This window comes from Carlito syrichta, unplaced genomic scaffold (genome assembly GCF_000164805.1).
Source record: "Carlito syrichta isolate Samal-C Ts95f unplaced genomic scaffold, Tarsius_syrichta-2.0.1 Scaffold311220, whole genome shotgun sequence".
NCBI classification, from domain to species: Eukaryota; Metazoa; Chordata; class Mammalia; order Primates; family Tarsiidae; genus Carlito; species Carlito syrichta.
The window spans coordinates 675,728-699,111 of NW_007255316.1; the positions used below are offsets into that span (position 1 = coordinate 675,728).

Below are 23,384 nucleotides of genomic sequence, written 5' to 3' on the forward strand. Positions count from 1 at the left end.
TTAGTTTTTCTGGATATATATAAAATATATTAAGACATTCAACAGATAATTTTGAGTGTCCCTGAAGTATCAAGCATGAAAATTAAAATGTCAAAAAATGATCCTAACACTCAAGGAGCTTTATAAAGGGTGATTAGTAAATGAAAAAAATTTTGAGGAAGTTCTCTGATCTGGTGCTATGTCTATAAATAATAGAATAACATTCATTGAGTGCTTAGAAAATGTGAGGTATTGTACTAAATCTTTTACATATACATTTCATTTGATATAGCAGCTTTATGAGGTAGATACTATTATTATTTCTTTTTTACAGCAAATGAAACTAAGTCCCAGAATGGATAAGTGGATTGACCAACGTCACCCATGCTAAATTACAGAGTCCAGGATTCAGAGATCTTTATTTTAACCACTGTGCTTTGTGGCCTGTCTAGTAAAAACAAGAGACTTACAATAGTAGAGACAAGATCTTATAGTAGGAAAAGGAATCCAAAGTTCTCAAAGTGTTGCAAAAGTGCTTTTTCAAAAGCTTTCAAATCAATTTTTGTTATGGTCTCTGACAATTTAATATGATACAAAAGGCTGGAAGACCTTGATTATCATTTTATTTTTTTTTGGATTGGCCTCTTACTGGACAGTTAACCAGTCACTCACTGTTTTGCTGTATAGTGCCCTTGCTTGGTAAAATGTGAATGAGGATAAATAATATATTAGCCAACCCCCTAAGGAAAACCATTAAAAAACTAGATCCTGGCATTTCATTTGAGACGGGGTTATGGCTTCTTTAAGCACATATGAAATAGTAGGACATTTTATTTTTTCATTTTTATTTTTTATTTATTTATTTATTTTTGATTTATTGTAGAGATGAGGTCTCGCTGCCCAGGCGGGTCTCGAACCCATGGGCTCAGGCAATCCACTCACCTCAGCCTCCCAAAGGCACGGGATTACAGGCTGAGCCACCGAACCTGGCTGGACATTTTAAATGTAAAGTACACGTAGTGAGTCTACAGTCCTTGACAAGAACTCCCAGGAGGTTTTACACACTACTTTGGTCAGTTAGGAATTTTAAAGAATTACATCATTGTGGTACCCACCACGGGCTGGTGTCCAGGAAAATTTTTTTTCTTTGTATGCCCTTTGTTAAGGTCCTGTCAGCAATGGATTTTAATTAACTTATTAGGCCTTAGCAAAGTGATAGACCTAGTCAGTGCATCATGGCAGCTTCTTCTAGTGTTTGAAAGGTAACTGATAGATTAGCGTTGTTTGCTGTGGTCCCAAGAGGACCAGACATATTATAGCTCAGTGTAAGGAAAGATTTTAAACTGCTGCAACTATGCAAATAACGCTTATTTAGTACCTACTCTATGTCCAAGCTATATGAGGATTGCCACATTTATTCTTCATGTGACTCTACAAAATAGATATTAGTTTTTGCACATTTATAAATGATAAAGCATTCAGGAATAGTTAACTTTCCCAAGATCACACAGTTGGTAAATGGAAGAGCCCTCTGGTTCCAAAAGATACCACCTTAGAAGACAGTCTATGATTACTAGAGGTTTTCAGAAATAAACTAGGCAACCAGATAGGATGCTTAGTTAGACAGATGACCTTTTAGTTGTCTTCTAATTGTTGAATTCTATGATTCTGTCATGTTTGGAGAATTACTTTACTTACCATACTGTTATGAGAACACTAGTTGGTGGTCAAGTCATTAGAGGAAAATAGATTTTACTCCATAAAAATTAGCTGCTCTTCCAATTTTACACAAATTCTTTAAATTTTATATCTAGTATTATAGAGGATAGGATGTTTATCATTTTAGCTTTAAACAGGAGTCATTAGTTCCTAGTGAATAAAGTGTCTGCCAAAAAAAAAAAAAAAATTTGTTTTCTAATGATACACAAGGGAATTTGATTTGATAGTATAATATCTTTAAAATGAATGCCTGAATAGAAACCTAAATTAAAGAATGTCTTGCTGTGCATTTTAGGAAACTAGGTTTATTAAATTTTATTAATTCACATCAAAGTTAAATGTTTTCTGAACCCACATGACTTCTTGGCCTTCTTAGACCTGAGAAACGTTTTTAAGGTGTAACATGATGCCATGAAGCAGGAGTGGATTTGAAGCTTAGCTACAGGTCAAAGGAGTGCTTTTTCTTGGTTGATATTTCTACAGATGTCGGCATGCCAAAATGGTAAGTAGAAAAGGCACCACAATGACATGTCAGCTCATCTTGTGTCAATAATCAGTACTTGTTTGGATGTTTTTTAGTTGTTGATTTTTTTTTTTTCAGGTTTAAATGCTTCAAAAAGGTAATTTGATTACTTTTACCTTGTTCTAATTGAATTACTTATTGGTAAAATACTGTTTTTATTTGGCCAGACTTAATGAAAGTTCACACTTGAAGCTCTTCAACAAATACATGTTCAAAGGAAAAAAACATCCCAAGAGTACCTTTGACCACTTTGAATCTTTATCATACAATTTAAAGGGTTCAAGTTCTTTGGTGTATAATTATCATCTTTTTCAGTGACTGATTTTTAAAATGGGCATAGAGAAAGTTTCTTAATTGTGGTAGAGATAGTTTTTTTTAAAAAGCCTTTATTGCATAAAGACTTTCTACATTTCATTGCAACTCTTTTTTAGAATGAGTGTGAGCTGTCTGGTTTTAGGGAATACATCTTTTGATGTGATGCTTCATTCTTAATGTATATCCATCAAAAGAAAATTTAACAAAGTAATATTTTAGTGTTAAGTAGGCTTTATTCGTCTTTCGGTAGGGGGAGTAATATGAAAGGGAAAAATGATGAAAAGTTTCACGGTACCAGTGTTTTGAAACACATGTTCATTTTTTATATAGCCTAAATGAATACCAGATCTTTTGAACCTTGACTGGGAAAACAGCAACTAAGGGCACTGAAGAATTTGATCAGTTTTTTATAGTAAAATAAAGATCATCTGACACAAACTTTAAAATATTCTAAAGATATGTGTATTTTTAAAATTCTTAAATCATGTGTTTTCTGCCAGAATACTAGTCATACGTGTTTTCCAAACCTACAGAATCCTTCACGTAGGATACAGTACTTTATTACTCTTTAATTTTGTAGTTTTGTGTGTGTGTTCATTTATATTCATGGGGGAAAAGATGTCTTGAATATGAAACCAAACATTATAAATAACATTATATCCTTTTAATTCTTCAGATGCCTTAGACTAGCTGGGCTCCGGTGACTCAGCCTGTAATCCCATGCTTTGGGAGGCTGAGGTGAGTGGATTGCCTGAGCCCAAGGGCTCGAGATCCGCCTGGGCAACTTGGCAAGACCTCATCTCTACAATAAATCAAAAAATTACCCGGGCGTGGTAGCATGCACCTGTAGTTCCAGCTAATGGAAGGCTAAGGCAGAAAGATCGCCGGAGCCCAGCAGGTCGAGGCTGCGGTGGCCAGAAGTGGCCACTGCACTCCAGTCTGGGCGACAGAGTGAGAGTCCAACTCAAAAAAAAAAAAAAAAAAAGGTGCCTTAGACTTATGGCAGCACACCCCTCACTTTGTAGACTGATGCTGAAGTTTGACTTGCTGCTTACTGCATGTTCTGCTAGGAGTGCTATCTTTGCTAGGGTCCGGGATGTAAAGATGACAAAGACATAATTCTTGCCCATAAAGACTTTATACTCTCATGGGGAACCAGATCTTAACTAACCAAAACAGAAGCATACCCCAGAGATATTGTAGGTTCAGTTCTAGACCACTGCAATCAAGCAAATATTACAATAAAGCAAGTCACACATTTTTTGGTTTCCCAGTACATATAAAAGTTAGGTTTATACTATACTGTAGTCTATTAAGGGTGCAAAAGCATTAGGTCTAAAAATAATGTACATAACATAAAAATACTTTATTGTTAAAAAAATGCTAACTGAGGCTTCAGCGAGTAGTAATCTTTTTGCTGGTGAAGGGTCTTGCGCTGATACTGATGGCTGCTAACTGATCAGGGTGGTGGTTGCTGAAGATTGAGATAGCTGTCATAATTTCTTTTGTTTTTTAACTGAACAAATTTAAAATTTACTTTATTTGATATTTTATTTTAAAGATGTGGGGTATACTTCAGGATTAGGTACACAAGTAGACATCGTACAGGTAAAGTTTGGGCCTCCCTTTGGCCCCCACTTTGCCTGGTTTGAAATCAGGTACCTTTATTGATGTTGTGTTCCCCCACTCACCCCAGCAGCATCTCACTACTGCCAATTCCTTTCTTATAGGATTATGGCAAATGTTCAGGGTTTACTTATGAGTGAGAACATGTGGTACTCTGTTGTTTGTTTCTGCGATAGATCACTGAATATTATAGACTCTAAATCCATTCAGGTTGCTGTGAAGTCCATATTTATGGCTGAGTAATAGTCCATCTTGTATACATACCGCATTTTTTTATCCAGTCCAGTTTCAATGGACATCACAGTTGGTTCCATTCTTTTGCTATTGTGAATGGTGCTACAATAAACATGCATACGCAGGTATTTTTTTTTTTTTGTAGAATGATTTGAGTTCTTAAAACGAGGCAAGAGTCACATCAATTGACTCTTTCTTTCGTGAAAGATACATGTAGCATGTGATGCTGTTTGATAGCAATTTTATAGGATTTTGCCCACAATAGAACTTCTTTCAAAATCTGAGTCTGTCCTCTCAAGTCTTACTGCTGCTTTATTAACTAAGCTTCTGTAATATTCTAAAGCCTTTGTGATCATTTCAACAATATTCATAACATCTTTACCAGGAGTAGATTCTACTTCAAGAAACCATTTTTTCGCTTATCCATAATTTCAAAATTGTCACATGGCAAGGATCAGGTATAACATAAGACGAATAAGTATGCAAGCATACATGCACCTATACATACATGTGTACAAACTGACAGTTCAGATGCCCACACACAGCACACACATATTGGTTCCTTCTTTTATTCTGTGATCCAATACAATATGTTTAGCAGATCATGCTTTTTTACTAAGCAATGCATGAAGATCTTGTCTTCAAAGACGGGGAACATTTTTAAAACAAAGTGTACTCTGTGAGTAAATGCAGAGTGTCTACTAACTATACTAAAAACCCTAGGAGCTTTGATCAAATGCCAGCTGTTACATCAGTTCTGTTGGTAATCTTTCTTGCTGATCTGTGACCTTGATCTTGTGTTTGTGTCTGTATGTCAAAATCTATTTTAGGGTTGGGAAAACTACAGTTGAGTGTGATAGGGTTTATGCTCCAGTTTCAAAGGATGTCCATATATAAATACTAAAAACACTCAATTTCAGAAGAAAGTTCCATCTTCTGTTATACTCTAATTTTGATAGAAATTGGAGAACATTATGCTTTTGAAAACTGATAGAAAGCACTAGTTGCTCTGAAGAGCTGCTGGAAAAAGTTAGGAGAAGATCTACCCTCTGTTAATTTCATATTTAAACTTTTTTTATGCTTATGTGCCAACAGAATAATTTGTTAATGATTATTTTGTATTCCTTCAGAAAAGCTGTTGTTTCTTTGAGAACAGTAGAAGATAGGAAATAGACATTACTACTAATTATAAATTGTGTATGTACTTTGTCATATAACAATTTTCTTTCTGGAATTTTTAAAGTTTTTAAAGTTAATTTTATTTAACAATTTTCTGGTTTCCTTTCAAGACAGTACAGCATGGCATCCAGGAATGTATTGTGTTTTTGAAGTGAAAAGTATTCAATTTAATTATGTCTAACTCCTTTGATTTTTTAACTCTTTGGTTTTTAACTTAAAATCTCCATTTTATTTTAATTTCATTTTGATTTAAAATTATTGTTTTTATATGAACTATCTAGGCAGCATAAAATGAAAGAGTGAATTTATTGAATCTGATTCATACATATAAGCTTTCTGAGAATAATTTAGAACACAGAAGTCCTTCTTTATTTCACGGTGTCAATTATATGGGATATTTGCTTCTATCATCAGGACAGTTGTTTCATCTCTCTCGCATTTATCTATGCCACCAAAGATTCTAAACTTTACTATTATCTTGCATTTTGCTCAGTGTATAGCTATCATGAGATAAGCAAAAGTTCCATTTTGACTAAAAGCTCATATTTAGCGTTTAAAAAAACATCACTTTGAAATTATGTGACCCTACTGAAGAAAACAGGGAAGATAAATAGCTTTTGGGGAATTGGATGGGTAGGGTGTATGACTATTTTAAAACCATTTCCTATCTGTAGAATTCATTAAAAAGACTGTAAAACATATTGGTCAGCGCTATTTCTACAACTTTATGACAGCATGTCATCTTTCTGGTTAAAATACTTGTCATTTTTATCAACTACAATTTGACAAATTACTTGGAATCATAGAAATAAAATTTCAGAGTTGAAGAGCTCCTAAGATACATATGTCCTTGTGTTGAATGCTTGAGTTAGTCAAACAGTGGTGTCTCCTCATGAGTCTTTTTAAAATAGGGAATATGAATGACGCTATTTTACTCCAATGGAAGCAGCTGACAGGCAAGTTAAAGCTGATGGACCTGGAAGTTAGGAGCAGACCTGGCCTTGGGCAAAAATATGTAAGTCCCTCAGGTTGCGATGGAGATCAATCTGGGCAGCTGTTTTACTGCTACAGTGTCAGTAGTGTCCATGTTACCTATTTGAGAAACACTGGTAGAGGGTAAGAAACTCTTCAGGTCTGATTTTAAATGTTGAGGCACTCAGTTGAGCAAAATGTTTTTAGGCAAGTTCCTTTTTTGTTAACTGTTAAATTTTATAGCCACACATCTATCTTTTGATAAAGAGGATACTTCAAAATAAGTTGTTATCTTGGAATTCAGATTCCATCAAAAAGACATTAATTTTGATTTAGTTTTTGCAAAATATTAGAAATATATTTTAATAAATGAAATTTCAGACTTATTCTTTTTACTATTCTCTTACTATTATATCCTGCTGTGAAATATCAGCACTTGAATGTTTCTTTTATTTTTTTTTCTTAATATATTTTTCAACAACTTTTAAACTTTTAATTTACAATAGAGGATTTGCTGTAGTCTTCATTTTTAATGAAACTTCAGGACGTTTATCCAAAAGTATTACTTTTCCTTTGTTTTTTCTATTAAATAAGTGGTTGTACCTTATGTATCCTGACTTTTCATAGGCCCTTTGTTTGGAGACCCTCATCCATTTGGATAAAGTGTTTGGTGTTATGTTCGTCCTGTTGGTAAATTTTTCTTGGGTTTTTATTTCCTGTTCAACTTGTAAAACTTTCCTTTAAATTCACACCTTAAGTACACAAAGTTCTCTGACTACCTAGATCTGTATTGTTTAAATAAAAGATTCATTAATTAGGACTTTGGAATCTTCTTAGTGTGTACTTAGATATTTTTCTTCTATGAAATTAATGTCTTTCTTATCCTTTTGTACAAAAAGTACCCCTGAAAAAATCCACAATGGATTGTAGATAATATTATTGGCAAATAGGAGTTCTTCTTTAATGACACAATTAAGTAGCCCTTAAATTTACTTCTGCATTTTGAGGAGCTTGAAAGAGCCAAGAATTGAAATGCTCATTAAAGCTGCATTGCAGAAATTCCTTTGGAGTTAATACTCAAATAGGTATTATTTGATATTGCTGAAGAAATTAGGGGAGATTTTAAGGAAACAACTGAAGTCGTGAGGTATTCCTTAGATGTAATTTAAATAGCATACCAAGTGAACGCATAGATATATAACCATTTAAATGTGTATTTAGTGGAAAATTTGATTGCAAGTAAGATACTGAATTCTTTCTTTAAAAACAGCTGGAGAAAAACTTTTGTCATTATTTCTCTATTCTCAACCAAAAGTAGTTCCACATGTTACGAATTCTATCTTCATTTATCTAAGTAAAATCTTACTACCTAGATTTTATTAGCTTAAGGTGTGTAAAAGTTCAGCAAAGTTTCCTTTTGTTTAATAAGCTATTTTGAAATAGAGAATGTAAAACACATTGCAATGAAAATAGTTTACTTCAAAGAATCAATATAGCACCTATTTGTGAACTGTTAATATGAAAATTATTTACAACTCTTTTTAAGTGATAAAGCTCTTTAAAAAGTTACACTTCAACCTAATTTTATACTTGTCAGCTACTTTAAAAAAATAAGAAAACGCAGCCCTTTTTAAAGCATACTCTGTAATTCAAGTGTGTTATTGGATAGTTCATTAAAGTAGTCTGTTTTGAAACTTGGATATTTCCCAAAATCTATATATACGTGAGGTCAAGATTCCATGGAATTCTTTCATGGTTTGGTTTGAATTTTATTATTTTTAAAAAATAATTCTGTCTTTCCATAATAGTTATTTCTAATATATGTGTTCAGTAAAATCTCAATTTTATGAAATTTAAAAGATTTTTATGTTTATAAACAATTTTAAATTAATAAAAAGAAGAGTTCGTTTATAATTTTAACATCGTTAAGGAGTTGGATATAAATTTTATTTAATTTTCATGAAATGCATGAGCCCTTGATATACTATCAGGATTCTTTGGACTTGGACATAGTTTTGTTTTTTGTCAACAGAAAGTGAGGTTTACAAATTTGGAAACAAGAACTTTATTTCTCCTAAAGCAATACAGCCTGCAGGGTGGCCATTCTGACAGGCCGTGAAGCATACATATGCTCTGACCAGAAGTCAAAAACCAAAACTTCCAGAGTGGGAAAAATAAAACAGGGATTTGTGCTGAATGAGGTAGCCAAATATACATATTTAATAAGCTATAGGGAGGAGTCATGAATATTAATGAGAAGAGAAACATACACAAGTTAGCCGAGCTTCAAGCCTCTCCATGGGACCAATGCTGGAAAACTGGCTGTGTTAGCATGAGCTGAGGGCAGAATTCTACGTATGCCTTCTGACTTCAAAAGGTGAAACAGAGGATGTGAAAACCCTCATTGTGCATTCTCTGTGGACTATTCAGAACCATTCCTTGTTCTCTGCTCTCTTATCAGGAAGGTGCTGATGCTGGTCAGTTGTTTCCTTGAAACTGCAAAAGGGAGGGACTGCATTAGTTGGTTGGTTGATACCAGGGTGAAGTGATTTTTTCCAGAGGGCTAGTTTCTGTTTAACTCTTAGGAAAGAAAGTCTAATGGGAGGGGATCTAATGAGATGTGTCCAATTTCTGTCACATGATGGCTAGGAACTAAAGTTTCTCTGGGATCTCCTTAGCTGAGAGGTCAGTTAAGTCGATTGGGTTGCTTAGGATTATTATTTTAATTCTCATGTTCAAGGGCTTAAAAAAAATCCCTTCATGATAAAAACCTTCAACCATCTAGGCATTGAAGAAACATACCTCAAAATAATTAGTGCCATCTGTGACAAACATCATATTGAATGGGCAAAAATTGGAAACATTCCTTCCAGGAACTAGAACAAGAAAAGGATGCCCACTCTCACCCCTTCTATTCAACATAGGCTGGAAGTCCTAGCCAGAGCAATCAGGCAAGAGAAATTAATAAACGGTATCCAAATGGTAAAAGAGGAATATACATTATCTCTCTTTACAGATGACATTCTATACCTAGAAAATCCAAAAGATTCCACCAAGAGACTCCTTAAGCTGATTAAGTGACTTCTCAGGATACAAAATCAACATTAAAAAATCAGTAGTATTGTATACACCAGCACTGTTCAAGCCAAGAACAAAATCAAGAGCACAATCTCACAGTATTCACACAGAAGAAAATAAAATACCTGGGGACAGATCTCATGAAAGAGGTAAAAGGTCTCTACAATAGGAGAGTATAGCGTTCTCTCCAAAAACACTGCTGAAAGAAATTAAAGATGACACAAACAAATGGAAAAACATTCCATGCTCATGGATTGGAAGAATCAATATCACTAAAGTGTCCATATTGCCCAAAGCTACCTACAGACTCAGTGCAATCCCTATACACTACCTGCATCATTTTTCACAAATCTAGAAAAAATAATATTTAGATTTATATGAAAACAAAAAAGTGCTCCAGTAGCCAAAGCTATCCTGACCCAAACAAACAAAGCTGGAGACATCATATTACCAAACTTTTCTACAAGGCTACAGTAACCAAAACAGCATGGTAGTGGTATAAAAATAAACACACAGACCAATGGAACAGTATAAAGAACCCAGAAATAAAGCCACTAACCTACAACTGATTGGTCTTTGACAAAGCTGAAAAAATCAACCTTGGGGAAAGGACACCCTCTTCCATAAATGGTGCTCAGAAAACTGGCTAACCATATGCTGAAGAATGAAACTAGACCCCCTACTATCACCATATATAAAATTAGCTCAAGATGGATTGAAAGACTTACATGTAAGATCTTAAGCTATAAAAAGCTTAGAAGAAAGCCTAGGAAACACTCTTCTGGACACCAGCCTAGACAACAAATTTATGACCAAGTTCTTGAAAGCTAATACAGCAAAAATTAAAACTGACAAGTGAGACCTAATAAACTAAAGAGCTTCAAGACAGCAAAAGAAACTTTCAACACAGTAAATAGTCTGAGCAGAATGGTAGGAAATATTTGCAAACTATGCATGCAACAAAAAAACCAATATCCGGAATCTATAAGGTACTTAAGCAAATCAACAGGAAAAAAAAAAAAAAACATTAAAAAGTGAGCAAATAATATCAGTAGGCACTTCTCAAAAGAAGGTACACAAGTGGCCAATAAACATGAAAAAATGCTCAACATCACTAATCAAAAGAGAAATGCAAATTAAAATCAAAATGAGATACTCTCTCACATCAGTCAGAATGGCTATTACTAAAAGGTCAAAAAAACAAGCCGGGCTCGGTGGCTCAGCCTGTAATCCCGCACCTTTGGGAGGCTGAGGTGAGTGGATTGCCTGAGCCCGCGTGTTCGAGACCCGCCTGGGCAGGCGAGACCTCATCTCTACAATAAATCAAAAAATTAGCCGGGCGTGGTAGCCCACGCCGGAGCCCAGCAGGTTGAGGCTGCGGTGGCCGGGAGCAGCCACTGCACTCCAGTCTGGGCGACAGAGTGAGACATCAACTTAAAAAAAAACAAAAAACAGATGTAGGCAAAGTTGCAGGAAAAGGAACACTCATGCATTTTTTTGGTGGGAATGTAAACTAGTTAGTTCAGCCCCCGTGGAATGCAATTTGGAGATTTCTCAAAGAACTAAAAATAGATTTACCATTCAACCCAGCAGTCCCACTACTAGGTACAAACCCCAGGGAGCATAAGTCTCTCTACCAAAAAGACACCTGCACTTTTATGTTATGGCACCACTGTTCATGGTAGCAAAAATATGGAACCAACCTAGGTGCCCATGAACAGCGAACTAGATCAAGAAAATTACATATACACCATAGAACACTACGTAGCTATGAAGAAGAATGAAATCATGTCCTTTGCAGCAATGTGGATGCAGCTGGTGGTCATTATTCTAAGTGAATTATCACAGAAACAGAAAGGGAATACCTCATGTTGTCACTGATAAGTAGGAGCTTAACACTAGGTACACATGGACATAACGATGGTAATGAAAGACACTGTGGACTCCTAAGGCGGGGAGGGAGGGAGGGAGGAGAATAAGGTTTGAAAAACTACGCATTGGGTATTATGTTCGCCATTTGAGTAACAGGCTTCATAGAAGCCCAGACTTCACCATCATGCAATATACCGATGTAACAAACCTGCACATATACCTCTTGAATAAAATAAACAAAATAAAACATTCTAAGTAGTAGAGAGAATTATATCACATGACTTTTCATCTTTTTTTTAGTGTTTTAATGAACTGTGTCTTTAGTAGAATAAAACATAGTATCTTGGTATTACCATATGTGTCCATTAGAACTTTTTATAACTCAAAAGTACATTATAGAATCTTAGTGATTTCCCCCTATTCATTATGTTCATTATGCATTTTGCCGACTTACTGTCTTGAGAATAAAGTCATCATTTATTTTCAACCTTTGACTTAACAGATTTTAGTAAAAAAAAAAAAAAAAACAGGTCTTCATAAGAAGATCCTTTTCCTTCACTGCTAAATTTAATTGGTACTTTTTATAGGATTTCTTTTCAAAGAAATTAATGTAAAACAATCACCTTGACTTAGAATTTTTTGGAAATAGTTATACATCTTTTCGGATTTATTCTAAATCTGTTTCTTGCCCACTTTAGAAGAAAATGTATGCACATGGTTTTATACAAATTGTTGCAACTATATTTTCTAAACTAACAATTTTTTGTTTTAGAATTTTCATTTTAAAATCTTGAAACAATCTTAAGATTTTTCAGGTCACATTTAATTTCTTCATTTTTTGTACTTACTGTTATAACAAAGTTATGTGAAAAGAAATAGCATGGGGATGAGATAATTTTATATTAGGAATATTCTAGAAACTTAAGGGTTCACCTTACCTAGACTTCTAGATGTTGCCTATCACACCCTCCTTTTTAAAATGAACATAATTCACCAATCCTAAAACAGGTCCCTGAGCAGATTGGGATGTCAGTAAGAGGTTACTGTATTCATTTATACAGATTGAATATTTAGAATGACTTTTGTCTCATTCTTTGATTTAAAGTGATGAACTTACAGTATGTGGTGTCAAATTTGTGATTTCAATTTTTTAAATTTCTTATTTATTCCTGCTTGTAGAGGGAGAGAGAGAGAGAGATTGTGTATATCAACATGCCTTCCTGCTAACAGTTTGATCATTCAATAACTTAATGTATTATACGATTCAGTTATAATGTAATGTGTTGCACTGTATTAATTATAATTAGCACAGATCTCAGACTCAAAGAACTTAGTAAAATTATTTGCATCTGTCAATTTGTGTTCTTGAAGTTAAAAATTGAATATATTTTCTTATTTAATAAATTTTTATTGAGATGATTATTCTTAATCTCTGTAATCTAGGAAATAAATGGTAAATAGGTGAATACATGGTAAAATGTAATATTGGATTTCCTTTGCAAAGAAACTTTGGCAATTCTTTTTTAAATCAACTTCTAGATCTGCTTTGTAAATTCACAAATGTGTAAATTTAGTCTTTTTAAAGCAATGAATAATATTTTGCAACTTATGCATAGTAAAAAGGTGGAATAGAGATAACATGAGTAATATGAATCCAATGATGCTCTAATAATCTTATTTCATTCTTCTGCTTCAGTGAAGTACTTTTTTTAAGTCTACCTACAAATCAAATATCAAATAACTGATCGGATTTTTGCTGATTTTCTTTAATCTACTCAAGAACAAAAAGGTTTGCAGTAGTATGGAAAGAAAATGGATTGTCATATCACATTAAATGGTTTTTAAATGTCTTAACTAGTTGAGAATTAATTATATGTTAATAGTTTTTAAGAGAATTGTAAAACTGTGTTTCTTCAACTCCAAAATGTTATCATTCGTAAAATACTGTCCCTTATTTTTGTACCACTAAGAAAGAAAAACAGGTGTCCAATTAAGCAACATGTTATCAATTATAGAATATATTCGAATAGAAAAAAAAGTAGTATATTTAGCAGAGTCTCCACTCCCTGAAAAACAAATTAGGTTTTGTTTGTAAAGGAAAACCGAACAAGAGGATGGATAGTAGGTGGCAGTCATCCTCATCATTTCATCTCGGTATCATTATAAATCACTTAAAATGTTAATCTTAAGTACATTATGGCAAAGCTTGGAGACCTTTTTTTTTTTCTTTTTTTTTTTTTTTTTGAGTTGGAGTCTCACTCTGTCACCCAGACTGGAGTGCAGTGGCCGCTCCCGGCCACCACAGCCTCGACCTGCTGGGCTCTGGCGATCCTTCCGTCTCAGCCTTCGAAGTAGCTGGAATTACAGGCATGCACTACCACGCCCGGCTGATTTTTTGATTTATTGTAGAGATGAGGTCTCGCTGCCCAGGCAATCCACTCACCTCAGCCTCCCAAAGGCATGGGATTACAGGCTGAGCCACTGAGCCCAGCTTAGGGACCTTTTTCAAATGGTAGTGTTGGACTCTCAAGAAAGTATCTTCTTGACTAACTCCTTAAAAACTTGCAATTTATTTATTTTAATTGTTATTGCCTCTTTTCTGAATCTTTTTCTTAGGCTGTCATTTTTTTGTCAGTAGATGATTTTTAATCAATAAATCCATCAATTTGATACAGATAATTCTTTCTTAACGTTTGATTTTCATTTAAGCTTTTTACCCAAAAAGTTACAGGGTAACTTTAAATTAAAAGTATTTTTTTGCTTTTTTTTTTTTTTTTTTTAATTCTTTGGGGACCAAGGTATTTGTTGATCAAACTGAGGAGGTCTAATAATTTGAATAACATGTTCTGGTATCTTGAAAAACAAACTTCAAGGAATTCATTTCAGCTTCTCTTCCAAAGGTGTAATGACTCCTTCTTTAGATCCGTTTTGACAAAAACTTAGATCTAACAAGTTTTCAAAAATGCAGCGAATTCTTGTTTCTTCAAGTTGTATATATGTTGATGATAGGAAATTTTTTGATACCTTCTTAGATAATAAATATCAATGGAATATTGTTCAAATTCTGACTAAAATGTCTTCTGACATTTCTCATTTTACATTATGTGTTTAGTAATACCGTCTTCTGTATCTGCAAGGAATGGCCCTAACGTGCCATTTCTACATAGAACACATAAGTAAGAACTTCATAATAAACACATTAAACCTTTGATAGCTTTGAATGAGCATCCAAAGAATTACTTTCTTCTATCTTTAATAAGTCATAGTAAAAACCCTGAGCAGATAAGCTTGTGACTATATTTTAGTGTTTATGAATAGGATTTAAGATTGTCGCACTTAGAATGGGCCCACAAAATAATCTTAAACTTGTTAGTGCTTTCATTCTTTTGAAAACAGAAATTCTAAAAATTACTTACAGAATGTCTGGTGTTTGGGAATGATGTCAGAAGTGAATCTGTTCTGTTGGCCTCAGCCCCACTTCAGACTCATCAGATGAGTCCCTGTCATATGCATCCTTTTTCCTGCATATCTACTTTTGTTCCTTCCTAAGTGCCCAGTCATGTAAGGAAGCTAATCTAGTTTCCTTATAGAGCTATAAAGCCATAAAAGAGACTTAGCATTCACATTACTTTGCAAAAAGATGCTTATGAAAATTCAAAAACTTGGAGGGCTTTGGAAGACCATTATATAAGATTAACGCATGTTCTCGTCTTGAAATAATTTGATCATTTTAACAATCTGGATTAACCCAGTGGGAGTCCCAGTAGAGATTTTCAATTGAATAGGAATAGCAGTAAAATAAATTACTAGAGAGGCGACTATAATGCATATATATTTAATATGTATACTCTAATATGTATGTATAGACATACAAATGCTATATTCTTTTGCCTATAGGTCTCATAACACAATATTCTAGTTCTGCATCTCCTTAACTACTTTTATTTTTATGTTTTTTAGAACACTGATGTTTAAGAGGAGCAAAGATGAAGAAGGAAAAACAGCTTATGCACTAAGAATTCTGTCTGCTTACTGCTACAGACCTATGGTTTTCTTCTGCTCCTTGTTGCTTGGAAGTTGATCAGCTCTGTGGGCAGACCGTATTGTATCTTGTCATTACCAGAAGAAATCCTGGTCAGAATGTAACAGTACATCTGTATCTGATTGCTATGGAACGTGATAAACTGACACTCACTTATTAAAGTGACATCTCATTCACCCACAGAAAACCATTCTTTAAAGTGAATAGAAACCAAGCCCCTGTGAACACTTCTATTGAACATGACTCATGGAGAAGAGCTTGGCTCTGATGTGCACCAGGATTCTATCGTTTTAACTTACCTAGAAGGATTACTAATGCATCAGGCAGCAGGGGGATCAGGTCCTGCCGTCGACAACAAGTCTGCTGGGCATGATGAAGAGGATCAGAACTTTAACATTTCTGGCAGTGCATTTCCCACCTGTCCAAGTAATGGTCCAGTTCTCAACACACATACATACCAAGGATCTGGCATGCTGCATCTCAAAAAAGCCAGACTGTTGCAGTCTTCTGAGGATTGGAATGCAGCAAAGCGGAAGAGGCTGTCTGATTCTATAGTAAATTTAAATGTAAAGAAGGAAGCCTTGCTAGCTGGCATGGTTGACAATGTGCCTAAAGGCAAACAGGATAGCACATTACTGGCCTCTTTGCTTCAGTCATTCAGCTCCAGGCTGCAGACTGTTGCTCTGTCACAACAGATTAGGCAGAGCCTCAAGGAGCAGGGATATGCCCTCAGTCATGATTCTTTAAAAGTGGAGAAGGATTTAAGGTGCTATGGTGTTGCGTCAAGTCACTTAAAAACTTTGTTGAAGAAAAGTAAAGCTAAAGAGCAAAAGCCTGATACCAGTCTTCCTGATGTAACAAAAAACCTCATCAGAGACAGATTTGTAGAGTCACCTCATCATGTTGGACAAAGTGGAACAAAGGTCATGAGTGAACCCTTGTCATGTGCTGCAAGATTACAGGCTGTTGCAAGCATGGTGGAAAAAAGGGCTAGTCCTGCCACTTCTCCTAAGCCTAGTGTTGCCTGTAGCCAATTAGCACTACTCCTTTCAAGTGAAGCCCATTTGCAGCAGTATTCTCGGGAACACGCTTTAAAAACTCAAAATGCAAATCAGGCGGCAAGTGAAAGACTTGCTGCTATGGCCAGATTGCAAGAAAATGGCCAGAAGGATGTTGGCAGTTTCCAGCTCTCAAAAGGCGTGTCGAGCCCTCTTAATGGTCAGGCAAGAACATCATCAAGTAAACTAATGACTAGCAAAAGTAATGCTACGACATTTCAGAATCCAATGAGTATCGTCCCTTCTTCCCCCAAAAATGCAGGCTGTAAGAACTCACTGGAAAGAAACAATGTAAAACAAGCTGCTAATAATAGTTTGCTTTTACATCTTCTTAAAAGCCAGACTGTACCTAAGCCAATGAATGGACACAGTCATAGTGAGAGAGGAAACATTTTTGAAGATAGTAGTACACCTACAACTATTGATGAATATTCAGATAACAATCCTAGTTTTACAGATGACAGCAGTGGTGATGAAAGTTCTTATTCCAATTGTGTTCCCATAGACTTATCTTGCAAACACCGAATTGAAAAACCAGAATCCGACCAACCTGTTTCTCTGGATAACTTAACTCAATCCTTGCTAAACACTTGGGATCCAAAAGTCCCAGATGTAGATAGCAAAGAAGATCAAGATACCTCAAAGAATTCTAAGCTAAATTCACATCAGAAAGTAACACTTCTTCAATTGCTACTTGGCCACAAGAATGAAGAAAATGCAGAAAAAAGTGCTAGCCCTCAGGGAGTACACAATGACGTGACAAAATTCAATACACAAAATTATGCAAGGACTTCTGTCATAGAAAGCCCCAGTGCAAATCGGACTACTCCAGTGAGCACTCCACCTTTACTTATGTCAACCAAAGCAGAGTCTCCCATCAATCTCTCTCAACATTCTCTAGTTATCAAATGGAATTCCCCACCATATGCCTGCAGTACCCAGTCTGAAAAGCTAGCAAATATTGCATCTAACCACTCATTGGACCTTACAAAAAGCAAGGAATTGCAAGGAGAGAAACCAACCCAAAATGAAGGTGCACAAAACTCTGCAACTTTCAGTGCCAGTAAACTGTTACAAAATTTAGCGCAATGTGGAATGCAGTCTTCCATGCCAGTGGAAGAACAGAGACCCAGCAAACAGCTAAGTGTAAATACAGATAAACCCATAGGTATGATTGATAGATTAAATAGCCCTCTGCTCTCAAGTAAAGCGAATGCAGTTGAAGAAAATAAAGCATTTAGTAGTCAACCAACAGGTCCTGAGCCAGGACTTTCTGGTTCTGAAATAGAAAATCTGCTTGAAAGACGTACTGTCCTCCAGCTGCTCCTGGGAAACTCCAACAAAGGCAAAAGTGAAAAGAGAGAGAAAATTCCTTTAAGAGAAGAAAGTACTCAGGAACATGCAGACAGAGCTTTAAGTGAACAAATATTGATGGTGAAAATAAAATCTGAGCCTTGTGATGATTTACATATTCATAATACAAATGTGCACTTGAACCATGATGCTCAGAGTACCCCATTCTTAGGTGTGGCTCCTACCATGCAGAGAAGTGCAGCTGCCTTACCAGTGTCCGAGGACTTTAAATTGGAGCCCGTTTCACCTCAGGATTTTTCGTTCTCAAAGAATGGTCTGTTAAGTAGATTGCTGAGACAAAATCAAGAGAGTTACCTGGCAGATGATTCAGACAAAGGTCACAGAAGTAATGAAATGACACTTCTGGAATCAAAGAATCTTTGCATGGTCCCTAAGAAAAGGAAGCTTTATACTGAGCCATTAGAAAATCCACTTAAAAAGATGAAAAATAGCATTGTTGACACTGCAAACAATCACAGTGCCCCAGAAGTGCTGTATGGATCTTTGCTTAACCAGGAAGAACTGAAATTCAGCAGAAATGATCTTGAATTTAAGTATCCTGCATGTCAAGGCTCAGCCAGTGACAGTGAACAGAGAAGCTGGGCCAGAGAGAGCAAGAGCTTCAATGTTCTAAAACAGCTGCTTCTCTCAGAAAACTGCGTGCGAGATTTGTCTCCACACAGAAGTAACTCTGTCGTCGATAGTAAAAAGAAAGGACACAAAAACAACGTGACCAGTAGCAAACCCGAACTGAGCATTTCTTCTTTGAATGGACTGATGTATAGCTCCGCTCAGCCCAGCAGTTGCATGGATAACAGGACATTTTCATACCCAAGAATAGTAAAAACTCCTGTGAGTCCTCCTTTTCCTGAGCACTTGGGCTGTGTCGGGTCTAGATCGGAATCTGGGCTTTCGAATGGGTGCTCCGTGCCCAGTGAGAAAGGACCCATTAGGTGGGTTATCACAGATGTGGATAAGAATGAGTATGAAAAAGACTCTCCAAGGCTGACCAAAACTAACCCAATACTGTATTACATGCTCCAAAAAGGAGGCCATTCTGTTACCAGTCGAGAAACACAGGAAAAGGACATTTGGAGGGAGACTTCATCTGCAGAAAGTGTTTCAGGGGTTACAATCAAAGAAGAATTACTTCCTGCTGCAGAAACTAAAGCTTCTTTCTTTAATTTAAGAAGCCCTTACAATAGCCATATGGGAAATAATACTTCTCGCCCACACAGCGCAAATGGAGAAGTGTATGGACTTCTGGGAAACGTGCTAACAATAAAAAAAGAATCAGAATAAAATGTACCTGCCATCCAGCTTTGGATCTTTTTGAAACTATATTAGTATGAACTTGAGATCTGTATAAATAAGAGCATGATTTGAAAAAAGCATGGTATAACTGAAACTTTATTTTGAAAAGTATTGGTTACTGGTGATGTTTAAATATGCATACTAATTTTTGCTTAACATTAGATGTCATGAGGAAACTACTGAACTAGCGATTGGTTATTTAACACTTCTGTATGCATCAGATAACAACTGTGAGTAGCCTATGAATGAAATTCTTTTATAATCATAAATGGTAAGCATAAATTAAATTGTAAACATCCATCCATAGTGGATTAATGCATTTTGCTGCCTTTGTTAGGGTACTTTGTTTTGCTTTTCAGAAGTCAGCCTACATAACACATTTTTTCAAGTCCAAACTGTTAAAGAACTCTTTAAAGGATAATTACCAAATGAAAATCCTCATACTGATTCACATCTTATTATCCAATTCAAAAAAATTAGAGAAATATATGCTTACATTTTTCACTTTTGCTAAAAAAAAAAAAAAATTGTTTATTTTTAACTCTTGGAAGGGGTTTTGTGGTTCCCAATGTGTCTTTCCCACCCCAGTCCTTTTCAATATATATTTCTTCAAACCTTGTACTACTTAGTAAAAATTGATTACAATTGAGGGAAGTTTGATAGATCCTTAAAAAAGGCAGATTTCCATTTTTGTATTTTAAATACTTTATTAAATTAATACTCCTCCTTTTACAGAATTAGGAAAGTTAACATTTATCTTCAGGTGGTTTCCTGAATAGTTGAATATATAAGAAATTGTTTTTAACAGAAACAAAATGGCTTTTCTTTTGACAATTTTCACCATCTCTTGTAAAAGTCAATTCTCACCATTCCTGTGGTACCTGCGAGTCTTATGACCAGGATTCCTTAAAGCTGGGCTCAGACCACTTATGAAACTCATCTGGAGCACTTACTTGTTTTAAGATGCAGATTTATAGAAGCATCACGTACCTCCAGAAGAGAATCTATGCTGAGTGGATCTGGGAATCTACCACCTGCATCTTAACACACTCCCTAGGTGTTTCCTTCACACATAGAAGTTTGGGAATCATGGCTTATGACTTTTCTCAGAACACGAGACTTTAAAAATCTATGTGATGCCTCTATATTCCCCAAAACAGTCACACATCAACTCAAAACTCTCAGTATTGTAGTTCATATATTACCGTTATGTCTTTGGAAACCGGGTTCAGAATACTTTTTATGACAAAAAAAAAATTGGGTGGAGGGGACAACTTTCATATCTGGCTCAACATCTCAGGAAAATCTGTGATTACTTATGTGTTCTAATGAATAACATCTACTTAATTAGCCTTAGGCATGAAATAACAGGGCCACTAACCAAACTCAGGTGATTCCAGGATGGTTTGGAAACTTCTCCGGAATACATCCTTAACTTCTATTAAAACCATTGTCTAAGAACTGTGCTGAAAAGACTAAAATGTTTAGTTAAAATCCAAGAAAGGTTCTAAACTCTGACTAAACAAAAAAGCATAAAGGGCACACATACATGGCAGAATTATACATAGTCACTCCATTGGATCTGTTATGTTAAAATAGTGATTAAAAGTAAACATGGATACTGTCTTGAAAGAACTTAAAATATTATTGAGCTACATGGGGTTTCAATCTTGAAACAAGTCTGTTTTTATGTTAAGTTTTTACAATCCACAATTCATTCACCAGATAATATTTTTGTTTTTAATTGTGAAGCAGGTTAGCAACTGACCTATCAAAAATTACTCATTTTCTTGAGAAGGAAATTCATTTAAAGTTGTTCTACTTGACGTTGTTTCTAAGATTTTTATATTAAAAATGGGTGTTATTTCCAATATAATCTAAAACCCTATATGATTTTTTTTTCTCAAAATGATTTATAAATAATTGCTGGAAATATTATGTAGTAATAATCAGGATCAAATGTGATGGTACATTATAGAGAGGTGAAGGTATAGACATATTCTGACATGAAATTCCACTGGCCAGTTGAATATATTCTACTCTATGTCCATGCTGTGACAGTCTTATTGTCAACACTATATAAATAGAAAAAAGAGTTTAAACAAGTCATGTTTCTCAGTCATTGTGAAAGGTCTGGAGCCTTAGAGGTATGTCAGAAAAATATGTTGGTATTCTCCTATGGTTAGGGGGAAAATGGGCTTTTTACAAGGGAGTGACACGTAGGTCAGGGAAAAGAATATCAAAGGCCAGCATTGCTGTTTTTTATTTTTTGGTTTTTGGTTTTTTTTGGTCTATTTGTTTTTTCAGTGTGTTGGTTGTTTTGTTGTTGTTAACAATTAAAGGAATGAGAATATGTAATACTTAAATAAATATGACCACAAAGGATACTGTTCTGATTTACTAGAGAATGCTCCCAATTTTGAGTTTAGGGTGATTTTAAAGAACAGTGAGAAAAGGCATACATCCACAAATTCACTTTGTTTATGCATATGTAGATACAAGGATGCACATATTCACATTTTCAAGGACTATTTTAGATATCTAGACAGTTTCTTCCTAACAAAAGTCATTTGTGAAAGGGTACTACAGCTCTCATTGACATCAGTGAGGTAGCATTTGTTACCTGTTCATTCTCTACTGCATCTTACAGAAGAGAAAACTGGTGAGAATATATATTTTATATATATATATATTATATGTATATATATATATTGACTTACATGAAGATGTTAAAATCGGTTTTTAAAGGTGATGTAAATAGTGATTTCCTTAATGAAAAATACATATTTTGTATTGTTCTAATGCAACAGAAAAGCCTTTTAATCTCTTTGGTTCCTGTATATTCCATGTATAAGTGTAAATATAATCAGACAGGTTTAAAAATTGTGCATGTATGTAAACAGTTGCAAGTCTGGACAAATGTATAGAATAAACATTTTATTTAAGTTGTGATTACCTGCTGCATGAAAAGTGCATGGGGGACCCTGTGCATCTGTGCATTTGGCAAAATGTCTTAACAAATCAGATCAGATGTTCATCCCAACATGACAGTATTCCATTTCTGAACATGACTTCTGTGGTTTAAGCTTTGTGAAAGAATGTGCTTTGAATCCAAGGGTCTTAAATTTTTTTTAAAATCAAGTCAACCACTTTTCAACATAATGAAGTCACACAACTACTTCATGAATTTTTTAATCCCGTTGGAGACACTATACCAGGAGTATTCTGGTATTAGCAAATACTGGAACACAGGCACATTACCTACCATTCATGGTAAGAATTCTGGGGTTTACACAACCAATTTTGATGTGATCTTCTCAGTAATATAATTTGTCATTTTTATTAGAAATTTAATTTCTTCATGTGATGTCATGAAACTGTACATACCACAGTGTGGATTTTTTTGTTTTGTTTTTTTTTAAATCTTTTAGTGTTTACTTCCTGCAGTGAATTTGAATAAATGAGAAAAAAATGCATTGTCTCTGGCTTGACTGTTATTTGTGGCTTTTTCTTGTTTTCAGATTTTCCAAAAACATAAAACACATTGCTATGAAAATTGCAGTAGATCATAAAGAATGTATTGCCCTTCTCAGAAAAACAAAGAGAAAGAAAAAAAGAAGTGACCGGCAAGTTAGTTAACTGGAAACAGGATATCTAAAGCATAGCTCAGAATGGCCATGAGCCTATGCCCTCTCTCTTCCATTATTCTGTGTGTAACTTGTTGGTCACTATGGACTTTAAACTAGAAGAGAATTTTTAAACTAGAATGATCATAAGTATCATTGATGTTATACATACACACTTTAAGATAACTTTTTATCAGGAGTTTTATCCAATTTTCAATGAGTGTTAAGTTTATTTTAAATAAAAGTACCAAAATTTTTCTTTTTCACAAATATTTAATCATTTCCTAAAATAAATGTGTAAGTGTGCACACACACATACACACTTAAAGATTTACTCGGTGTGTACAGGAAATGAGTAGCTGAGACTAATAAGCAACATATTTTGTAATAAGTCATAGAGAATAGGGGAAAATTAAACCCGTATCTCCTTGAGAATTATGGCCTAGGAATTTTTATTTTTACAAATATATGAGTTACAATTTAGAAGGAAGACG

General features: G+C 34.9%; 1 protein-coding gene across 2 annotated transcripts in view; it reads left to right on the top strand.

Annotated features, from left to right (window-relative positions):
• Window positions 1–22,740, top strand: part of NRIP1 (nuclear receptor interacting protein 1) — a 103,835-nt gene extending 81,095 nt beyond the window's left edge. For both annotated transcript variants that reach the window (XM_008068567.1, XM_021717831.1), the window contains one exon: window positions 15,458–22,740. In XM_008068567.1, the coding sequence (XP_008066758.1) occupies window positions 15,779–19,252 (3,474 nt within the window). In that variant the 5' untranslated portion in view covers window positions 15,458–15,778 and the 3' untranslated portion in view covers window positions 19,253–22,740. The remainder of the gene's footprint in view (window positions 1–15,457) is intronic.
• The last annotated feature ends 644 nt before the right edge of the window (window positions 22,741–23,384 follow it).